The 11767-nt window shown below is 37.1% G+C and overlaps 1 protein-coding gene across 1 annotated transcript; it reads right to left on the bottom strand.

Annotated features, from left to right (window-relative positions):
• Positions 1 to 684: 684 nt before the first annotated feature.
• LOC140174409 (uncharacterized) lies at positions 685 to 7891 on the bottom strand. Its single transcript, XM_072198860.1, has 4 exons — positions 7881 to 7891; positions 7370 to 7813; positions 6635 to 6998; positions 685 to 969 (listed from the first exon to the last, which is right to left on the bottom strand). Exons 1-4 carry the CDS (start codon positions 7889 to 7891, stop codon positions 685 to 687), a joined length of 1104 nt encoding a protein of 367 aa, XP_072054961.1.
• Positions 7892 to 11767: the final 3876 nt, after the last annotated feature.

The following is an 11767-nucleotide window of genomic DNA, read 5'->3' as shown; positions in this document are numbered from 1 at the left end:
GAATTGTTTGTTGGTTTAGAACTATACTTGCAACGAGATTTTATTTGTGAAATTCTTTACCGATAGACAATTTCCGTTCATCAGTGTGGTCTATGTAAATAGATTACAAAGATAATAACGAAACTGAATGAACAGAACAGAACAAGTAAATTGATAATAGCATATTTTGATTACAATTAACACATTGTCAGTGTAACACTGTCAATGGAGTATCTCACAATAAACACAATAATACAGCCACAAAAAAACACAAGAAGATCTCTAAGTTTAAAGGTTTATAACTACCAAAAGTAAAAACAAACCATACAGTCTGGCTATGTGCTATTCTTGAATGAAAATAACAAAAAAAAAACTAATGCCCAAATTCCATATGTAATGAATCAAACATCAATAGCTAGTACATGCAATTATTTAGTGTTTTTCTTCCTTGGTGCTTTGAACCCTGATGTTGGAACAAACTTCAGAAAGTTTGCCAACCGAGAAGATGTTGCTGCACTTGCTCCTTGCATGGGATCAACAGAAGCAGTTACTGGTGGTGGTGAGTTCCTCCTTTTAGTTAGTAATTTATGTGGCCTTTTTGTTAGTGGTGGTGGTGGTGCCTGAGTAAGGTTAGGAAACCAGTGTGAACAAGGAGCAATGACAAAATTGTAAAAAATAAATGATAATGAAAATTTTTACCTCATTTTATGTTCCATTATAGTTTGGTTGGGATAAGTCAATCTCGGCTGTAGCCACTGGTGGTGGAAAGTTGTTTGTAACATCCACATGAGGAAGATTTTGGATACCTACACCAGGAGGAGCTTCAACTACTTGTGGTGCCTCATTGGTAGTGTTGCTTGCTTCAACTGCAAGTGTACTCACAGTTGGAGTAATTTTGGACTTGGCAGCCGCTATAGCAGCCGTTGCAGCTACAAGTGTAGCAGCAACCTCATCAGTTCTCTTTTTTTTACATTCCCTCTTGGTATGGCCCTTTATTACACAATATGTGCATGTGAATGACTTCACAAAGAAAATTTATTTGTCACAAGTACAAATCCCAATAAAAATAAACTGAAGTATTTAAACCTCGGGTCGTTTCTCAAGGAATTGCAGGGAAGTGTTCTTATTATTGGTTATGGCAAAATATTTTTGGGGTTTTGAATAAGGGATAAGAAAAATAAATGGCAATAAAGTAAAGGAAACTCAAATAATAAAAAGGTCTTGGCAAGGGTTGATGGTTAAGGATCTTTATCCTTGTTACTAACCACAACATGATAATTGCAAGGATCAATCCCATTAAGTCATCCTCTAACAAATGAAGGAAAGTTAAATGAGCTATATTAATCCTAATCCATAAGTCCTAGCCACCTCACTAATTAATCTTAGTGAAAGCTAGAGTCAATGGACACCAATTATCAATCACTTGGATATTAACAACTCAGGTTCACCTAAGTTATCATCCCAAGCCAAGAACACAAAAATCTACTCTATCATCCTTCCAATCATTTTATCAAATACTTGGAAGGCATAAAAGGAAAGTATAATAAAAAAGACAAAAAATGTAAATCTACAACTACTCAAGGCAAGGAAATAACAATAGTAAAGCAATTAAACAATAAAAGAACATAAAACATAAATTGCATTAAAAGAAAATCAAAGTAACAATAATGCATGAACATAGAAGAGGCATGACAAGGAAATTAACACTACAAAATAAGAAAATTAAGATGAAGGAACAAGAAATCATAAAGGAAACAAGATGAAAACAAGAAATTAAACCTAATCTAAGAGAAATTAACCTAATCTTAACCTAATTCTAGAGAGAAGAGGGAACTTCTCTCTCAAGAAAACTAGGCTCATCATGACTATCCTAAGTGTTTCCCCCTTGACCCCTCTTAAATTCTGCATCTAATAGCCTTAGAAATGAGTTGGATTTGGGCCTGGGAAACTCAGAAATCGCCCCCAGTGTTTTCACTTTAATGAGGTCACGTGTGAGCACCGACGCGTACGCATGGGTCACGCGTACGCGTCACTTGACATTTTTCATCCACGCGTACGCGTCTCAATTCGACTTCATATCCATGCGTGCGCAGTATGCACTCTAAATCCTTGTTTTTCCATGAGTTCTCCACTTTTCATGCTTTTCTCTTCACTCCCTTGATCCATTCCTAGCCTTTTCAACCTGAATTCACTAACAAACACATCAAGGCATCTAGTGAAATCAAAGGTGAATCAAAATTAGCAAATTAAGGCCTAAAAAGCATGTTTTCACACTTAAGCACAAATTAGGAGAGAGTCATGAAACTATGCCATTTCATTGAATAAATGTGGGAAAAGTTGATAAAATTTCCTAAATTAAGCACAAGATAAACCCTAAAAATGGGGTTTATCTCACACCAATAATACAAAGAGTGCCCATACATTCATAAACAAATACTTTCATACACAATTGTTACATTTTTACAATCACAACTAGTACAACAACTAACAAGAAAAAAATCAGCAATCTTAATATTTGTAATATATATTTCTGGGTCCTTAATTCAGCCTCCAAATTGCCAATCCTCAAACCAAGACTCCCGCTCACTTGTTCATTGTTATATGTTGCAGCATCTTTAAAATTCCATTATCCTCTTCTATAATATCTGTCCATCAGAAAAACCCACGCCATCTTTTTTCACTACTCTGTGAACAATAAATTTAAGGATTTAAAAGTTAGCATAAAAAAATTCAACAACAACTCTTAAAGAAGGGCTTATTTGGGTGGGTATCCGTTCCAGACCATCAGAGCACAAGGCATTTCCCACACTCACACCGCTCTGGCACTTACGAGGCTCTGCTGCAACTTGGTGTCCTTGTCGTTGATCGAATTAAACTCCCGTCTCCTTCATTTGCAGGTCTAACCATCGTTCCAACCAGCACAGCAACGACGAAGAAGAAGAACAGGAAGGAGGAAGAAAAAGAAGAAGTGGTGCACTACTTCTGTAATTAGGGTTAAAAGGGAGCTCAGGGACCACATTGGGTTAAACACTTTCAATTGCCACATCATGTAACCATTTAGACATTCGATCGTGGTAATCAATTGCCAGATCACTGCCGCCGGGAAGCAGCTTGGACAGAAAAACGGGAAAGGTCCAACTAGGTGCATTTTTCCAATCTCGAGGACATAAATAGTACAATTGGGAAGTCAGAGACCATATCGGTGCATTTCGTGACTCTCAAAGACTACTTTGGGATTTAACTCAGATAATTTTTATTTATATAATAAAAGGTTCCATTGATACCCACTCAATTTGAATTAGTTTGATTCGCAGTTTTTTTTAATCAAGTTAAAACAAATCACTTCTAAATGAGTCACTATTTTATTGGCTCAACTTGTCTTTTTCTTTTCTTTTGCAAATCAACCAAGTTAACTCACAAATTTCGATTTATTTTAACGAGTTTTGATGAAAACATTAATTTTTGTATGCTAAAGTTATTCCAACTATTTCACGATAAGATATATTTTATTATTCTTAAATTTCATTATAGTTGCTATTTTAGCATCTAAATTAATGTTTTGCATTTTTTTTGAAAGCTTTTAATGAGTTAAATAAGGGAATTAAATTTATGGCTATTTTTTCTGTTTTTAAAATAGATTTTGTAATTTAGTTAATGTTGTGTCTGTTATAACCCTTATACAAAAAAACAATTTATTTTTATCTCATAATGAATGAAATAAAAATAGAATAGAGAAGAAAACAGAGCACAATTATGTATCCTGATTCATCCACCTTTTGTATTGTGGCCTACATGCAGTTTCTATCACAACTATAGTAGAATTTTCACTATGTTTTTCAATGATTATAAACACCAATTCCTTAAGATTCTTCTTAATCCTATCTGGAATGACCTAAGCTTCTAACCAAGCTTGTTTCAGCTAGGTTCACTTCTTAGACTCTCAACACTAAGGACTCACCCAACTTAACAAGAAAAACCTTTTAGATTCATTATTACAAAACAGAAATACATCAAAACAGTTTTAACCTAAAAAATAATTTTTCGCTACTCTCACTGTGAACTTCCTTCCTGTGTCTTCTTTGATGATCTCAATATGCATAAGAGAAAGAATCTTGTTGACTGTTTAGTGTCCAGACAAATGTGGAGATGGCTCCCTTGGTTGGTAAACAAGCATCACCTTATCCCCTAGTGAGAAGTCTTTGGTAGAGATCTTTTTGTTTCTCTACCCTCTAGATACTTTGTTTGGAGTCTTTTCTTTCCTTTTTAGTGGTGGTGGTTCATACTCAATGCCAATCTTAGGCTCAATATCAGGAGAAATCTTGTTGGTTGTCACAAATCGATGCTTTGGTTGCAAATCCTCTTTAGCTCCAATGATCCCTTCAGCTTGTTATTTCACTACTACTTCTTTGCTTTCTTTTAAGCATGGGAGTGGTGGCCTTTGAAGTGATTCACTAGGAGCTTTCTTCAAGTTTGGATCCCTGTAGTCAATCTTTATACAATTCTCCTCATGATTGGAATCAAGCATGGTCTTGAAAATATGGAACACCAAGTGTTCATCATGCACTCTTAGCATCAATTCTCCCTTTTCAACATCAATCAAAGCCCTCCTAGTAGCCAAGAAGGGCCTCCCCAAAATAATGGGGGTGTTGTAGTCTTCTTCCATATCAAGGATGACGAAATCAGCTGGGAGAAAGAATTTTCTTACTTTCACCAAAACATTTTTCACAACTCCATGTTCCCGCTTTATGGATCAGTCAGCCAATTGAAGAGCAATTTTTGTTGGTTTTAATTTATGGATTTCGAGCTTCTTCATCACAAAGAGAGGCATTAGGTTGATGCTTGAACCAAGATCACATAATGCTCTTTCAAATGTTATATTTTCAATGGTACACAGAATTAGGAAGGTTACTGGATCTTTCTTCTTCCTTGGTAAGTCCTTTTTTATGATGGCACTATACTCCTTAGTCATGACTACAGTTTGTCCTCCCTTCAAGGATCTTTTCTTTGATAATAACTCTTTCATAAACTTAGCATACATTGGCATTTGTTCAAGTACTTCTAAGAAAAGAATGTTGATGTGGAGTGTCTTGAATACCTTTAGAAATTTGGAGCATTGCTTCTCTTTGATCTCTCTCTTGAGTCTTTGAGGATATGGGATTCTTGATTTGTGTGCCTCCACTGTCTCCTTCTTTATTGGTCTGTTACTTTGTGTGGAGGCTTCTTGTTCTTTCTTTTGCTCCTCCAATTCCTCCTTTGAAGCTTCTTTTTTGTGCACTTTGTAAGAACCAGAGTAAATGCTTTAATAAAATAATAATTTAATTGCTCGGAATAGGTTCGGAAATATAGAAATGATATTTTGAAAATAAAAAGGTGAAATTTGATTTCAATGAATTTTATAAATTGGAAAGTATCTTTTGTGGAAAAATTTTATAAAAATGTGTACCAATGCTTAAGCCGGTAGTACCGGCTTTAGTCTGTTCGTTACCGTGTTTTGAGAAAAATAAGATTTTGAAAATTGAATTTATTGCTTTGAAAAGACAAAAAATAATTTAGAATTAAAAATCAAGCGCTAATCTTAAAGGTTTTGGCCCAAAGTGGGCCAAACGGACCTAAAACGCTAACCGGTTAGACCGGGACCAAGGCCCAAATATATATGCATGTTTAATGAGATTTTAGCTCATTTTAACCCTAAAAACAAGAAAGAGGGCGCAGCTTTGAGAGAGAAGAGAGCAAAGGGTTTGGTCACTATTTATCTTCCACTTCCGGTGACCATAACTTGAGCTACTGAGCTCCGATTGACGAGACATTTGTGGCCACGCATCGATCTCGCCGAGCCCGTCATTTCTAACTAGGTTTTGTTGGTAAGAAACGTTTTTTCTAGCACTAGTTTTCTGCTCTAGCCCAAAACACAAAAATGGCTTTGGATTTTTGAGTTTCTTTGGTTGTTTAGGGATGATCTAGCATTGGAGTATTGTTGAATTTTACCCCAAATACTGATGGGTAAGGTAAGATAAGGTTTCACAAAAATCTTGTGTTTAGTTGTTTTGTGAACCCTAGGTTTGATGTTTTGTATGTTATATGATGTTAGATTGAGGTTTGGTGTTTGGTGTTATATGACTTCAGATGTCTCTTTAGGGTAACGGTTGGCTTAGCTTTCTTGTTTCCACTAGTACCCTCGTCAGCATCCTTTCTTCTTTCTGTTTTCCTGGTTTTCGTTTAATGTTAGCAGCTTGTGGCTGATTGTAGACGGATTTTTTCCACAGGGATTGGCCTGGAGAGGATTGATGTGATGTTCATATATCTTCTTGTATGACTCTATGGTGACCAAGGGATGACAGAAATCCTCGGGTCTCTTCTTCACCCGTGCAAGAGTAGCACAGGCATGAACACAGGGAATGCCTATGATAAATAAACAAATCTAGTTCAACTCCGCACCAACCAACATAATAAATGAAGTAAAGCCATTTATAATGAAAATAAAAATAAAGTTTGTGTAAAGGTTAATAATATCACCTATTAATATCTAGAACTGGCAGGTGCAAAGTCTTTTGCCTAGATTAACAACCATGTTTGTTGGGTGTCTGTGGACCTCAAATTTTTCATAGTCTTCATCTCCAGTCCATATAGGGACCCAATTCTTTAATTCTTTACGAACCTTTTCTAACCTGCTCTGAATAACAGGAGGAAGTTTTCCGACATGTTTGTTCAACTTTACCTTATTCTTTGCAATCAATCTCATAACAAACATCCTTACCTCTTCAAGCAATGTGATGATTGGCTTGCTCTTAGCCTCCTTGATCCATGCATTGAATACCTCACATGCATTGTTGCAAATATTATCCAGCTTTGGCCTGTGGCTAAATTGAGACTTTGTCCATGAATGCCTCAGCCACTTGTTAAGGCATGTCCATGCGTCCCCACTCACCCTTTTTATCTTGTCCATATTATCCATAAAGTCTTGGAATGTGGTTGACCTAGCAGCATCCCAAAGGAGTCTCCTCAGCTCAAGATCCTTCCACCTTTTGTTGAAATTTTGCCATAGGAGCCATACACAGAAACGATGATGGACCTGTGGCATGACCTCTTCTACAGTGGAAATCAATCCATACAGATGACAAACACATATAGCAGAAACCAAACTACTTAAATAGGATCAACCACTTTGAAATATTTATATCATCATATATAATCCAGAAATTAACCAATTTTATATAATAGGATGAACCAATTTCATATAATAGCATATAATTCATAAAAGGTGCCTACATATAATCCAGATTCCCTTAATTCTAACAAAATAAAATCTTTAATACATGGCTAACTACTTGAATAACACAACAAGTTATATAGTATACAACTAGTTACCTTCTATATATCAGAAATGAAACACCATCCGTTAACCTTATAGTCTCCTAAATCATCGTGGAGTAGCTCAAGAAACCACTTCCAGTTTTCCTTGTTTTCAACGTTAACTATAGCCCAAGCAATCACATATATGTGATGATTTCCATCTTGGGCTACCGCTGATAATATCCGACCTCCAATATGTGTCTTCAGAAATGCACCATCGAGTCCAATTAATGGTCGGCACCCTGCTTTGAACTCGTTCTTGCAACCACTCAAGCAAATGTACATCTTCTGAAACATTACTTTTTCATCAGGCAGTGGAGTCACCCCAATCTTTAGAGTGTTTCCAGGATTGGTTTTCAGAAGCGTTTCATTATAATCCCTTAACAAGGCATATTGTGCCTTCTCATCCCCATAAACAACATTCCTTGCATCGGTCAAGGCTCTAGCTATTGAATTTCTATGCAGTATTAGATCACACTTTGACCTAAAGTACACTGCAACCTTGCATTGCTTGAAATTAGGATACTTTCTAACCTTTTTAACTAACTTACCAGTCAGTCATGCTCTGTTTGCAGCCCTGTTAGAATTTTTTCTTGGACATGTATGATCATCATAAAATGTCTTGATTTGCCAATAACAGTCTTCATGATCCCTTGATGTATAAAAGAACCCATGAGCACTCTTCCACTTGGCACACTGCCCTACACCTGAGATTATCATTCTTTACATACTTAATCCCCCTACCCTCTTGTATGGTAAACTCTCGCACAGCATCTCTGAACTCTTATTTGGTATTAAACTTCATGCCCACTTGCGGTTTCAGCTCACCAAATCTCTGGCCCTCTTAGAAGATGGGAAATTCATCTGAATCCCCATCAGATTCCAACTCATCTTCAGAATTAGGAGGAGTCTTCATCTCCTCTGAGTGCCACGAGTTGGCTCCATCAGATTCTACACCTGGGTCGAGAGCTTCATACAAAATTCCTTCCCCTGGAGTTCTTGGAAAACCTAGGTCCACCTCTACATCTGATAAATCCTCAATAATTGCATCACCAGCTTCCATAATAGTATATTTTCCTATCTTTTCCTTCCCTTTAGCCATGCTTGATGTCTTTTGAACCTTCTTGACCTCTTTTCGAATTGGTTTCAAATTTCTTGCAACCAATTCATCATCATTGCTAGAGTTGGCCTCCTGCACTAGGACATAAGATGTATCCTTTGAGCTTCCATCATCACTTGTTGATTCATTTGTAGTTAAATCCATATAAAGAGATTACTTGCCTTTGTTAGTACTCCATCCCTTTGTCTGAGATCTTGTAATTCTTTTAGGTGGGTTAAATTTGGATTTGGGTTGGAAGTAAACTTGGACTTGGGCTTTGGTTGAGTCTTGTTGGGATTTGAAATGTGGTTGGGCTTTGGAGTTAGCTTCTGATTATACTTCACAATGGGAGTTGGGTTGGGCTTCCTATTGGGTTTTGGGTTGGGCTTCTAATTGGGTTTGGGATTCTCAGGATCACCCATGGAGTTAGGGCCATCATTGGTAAGATTTGTGGTGGGGGGTCAGTAGCAGGTTTATTTGCGATGGGAGTTGGAGTAGAAGGAATTGAGTTTGTAGTTGATTTATTTGAAATTGAGTTTGTAGTTGATTTGTCATCTGGGGTTTGATTTGAGCTATCCTCAGTTGTGTTCTTGTTAGTCTGTAAGTCACCATCACAAACCTCTTGTGCTTCTTAATCAAGTAACATCATAGCTCATTTCCCCTCCAATAGTTTAGGTATGGAAACTCTATGTTCAAAATAAACATTAACTACTCCATCATTCTTCTGTGCATGGAAACACGTCTTCCATAATTCATCATCACTGGTCAAAGCTCTCAGTCCTACCTCCAAGCTCCTGCCAAGAATCAGCCACCAGCACTCAACTACCTTATCATACCCCAACTCCTTGAAATAGTTTCTCACGAAGAAAATATCAGGTGTATCCTCATCTAAATCTCCTAAGCAACTTCTATTGTCAGGTGAGTAAGCCAATATAACATCAACATTCTTCTTAAACGTCCACCATAGTGGAACATGATATCCAACAATTTTTCCATCTACACCGAAAAAAAAGTATAACAATTTATCTAATGTATGCTATTAATAATATAATCAGCAAACCATAGTAGAACATAATCCAATATTATTTAAAAACATTTACTTCTTTGACATTGCCATTATAGAAACACCCTTATTCCTTGTGTGAAAATAGAGCATTCTGAAAACCCAAACCCATACCACCTGGTGCAAAAATGCCTAGCTAATAATATAACATTCAATGGTTTTTCATCAACTAACACGAGATTCCCAAGTCAAATTCAACACAATGGATACCTCAACACTATAAAAAATAAATTAAAAATAGTTTATTCACTGCATGCCTACCTCTGTGTCAGGGGGCTTCGCGAGAAAGCTTTGCTATTCCTTTCACCGATTTTGAGCCAACGATGAGCAGGTTCCGACAGTTTCGAATTTGCTACACCACAAAAGCCCTCACCAGGACTAGCGAATGCCAGGATATAGAGCTTTCAGTTCGAATGATATGAAGAAGATGAAGTGACGAAGTGATCTCTTTAAATATGGGGATTTTAACTTTTGGTAACTCCTTCCTACTTGAAACGGTGTCGTTTTCTTATTTTAGCGCCAAATCCTAATACGATGACATTTTCTATTTTCTAGCGTGGCAATCAATTGCCAGATCATTGCCGTCGGGAAGCAGCTTGGACGAAAAAAGGGGAAGGGACCAACTTGGTGCACTTTTTCCAATCTCGAGGATATAAATAGTGCAATTGGGAAGTCAAGGACCAAATCAATGTATTTCGTGAATCTCAGGAACTACTTTGGGGTTTAACTCAAATTATCTAGTAGCTTTCAAGGCAACTCATGAATAATTGAGGAGGATAATAAGAATTAATATTTTTTAATGGTATACAAATGAGGAATAATATGATGACAGTTAGTATATGATGAAACTGATTTGATGACAGTTCTAGGTTCTATTATTGCAACTATTTTTTTCTTTAAAAAACATAATTAAATAAAAAATATACCAATCCATTTAACTCGTTATTTCAGTCCATTTGAATTAAGTTAATATCTTGGATAATTTATTTTAACAAAATAATTAATAACCAAATTACACTGTTGTTCTGATTTTAATTTGGTTATATACCTATTCTGATTTAATATATATAAATCGAATCAATTAAATTCGATTTATAATTTTACACATAAAAAGATTTGATTTACGAAAATGTTATTATTCATACCCTAACCCAATAAATAAGCCAGATTCAGTAAGGATAAGAAACTCAATCCATATAAGATGTCTCCAATTTATACCCGACCTCTTAAAAGAGGCCGGACACTGCAAAGGACCCAAATCTACTTGTCCAAAGCAAGTAATTGCCTCCGCAAATCTATTTAGGTATCTCTATTTCTTCTAAAAGATAAATCTCAACAACTCCAAAATCAAGTATAATTTACGTTCTAATCTACCAAAAACCTGCCTAAAGCCCTTGCTAACATAAGCATCAGAGTCTCTTGCAGGTACCATCCCCACCTCCTCACGAGGAACTCGGTCGGCGGTATCTCAATACAAGATTAAGTCAGACGCTGCCTCATGCGGAGTCTGGACCTCACGTTCAAGCCCAAAACCAACATTTCAGGTAATCCTCGGAACATTGGTGCCATTGCCGGAGACTTGGGATTCAACCCTTGATAATGGCGGATCGTTAGTATGAAGCCAGTTATAGGACATCTGAATCCGAACCTGAGCCTCAACAGGAAGACCATGCCCTCGTCATACTCCCACAACAACAAACGCATATTCCTCTTGGAGAAGGGACATTTGGAAACCCCCAACCAAGGCGGATCTACTTAGAGGTACACCTAGCTAGAGAAGAAGAACCACCACATCCTACTGAGATCTTAGGTATGGTTCATGGTCATGGCGGACAACTTGAACACCTCGAGCAGGAAGTCGAGCGACAACAGGAAGCGGACGAGAATTGCGGAGAGAGGTAAGACGACGAAAGGAGCTAGAAGAAAAGCTCTTAAAATTAAAAGCCGATCTCCGAAAATGAGGAAATTGAGCAGATCAGGAAGAAATCCCCTTAGGGGGAGAAGATCCGTTCACAAAAGAGATCATGCGGGTCAAAGTTCGAAGAAATTTGAAAACCCTCGACATAGATCTCTATGACGGAAAAAATGACCTTAGACACCATCTTAGCAACTTCAAGAGCCGGATGTACCTGACTGACGCCTCTGACGCCACTCGCTAAAGCCTTCCCAACAACCTTAACCAAAGCTGCGATAAAGTTGTTTAATAACTTACCTCCCAAGTTAGTAACTGGCTTCGACGACCTAGGAAGGAAGTTTCTTACTAGGTTTTCTATTTA

This window comes from Arachis hypogaea, chromosome 7 (assembly GCF_003086295.3).
Source record: "Arachis hypogaea cultivar Tifrunner chromosome 7, arahy.Tifrunner.gnm2.J5K5, whole genome shotgun sequence".
Classification (NCBI taxonomy): Eukaryota; Viridiplantae; Streptophyta; class Magnoliopsida; order Fabales; family Fabaceae; genus Arachis; species Arachis hypogaea.
The sequence above is the reverse complement of the archived record's forward strand: the minus strand, read 5'-3'. Positions and strand labels throughout refer to the sequence as shown.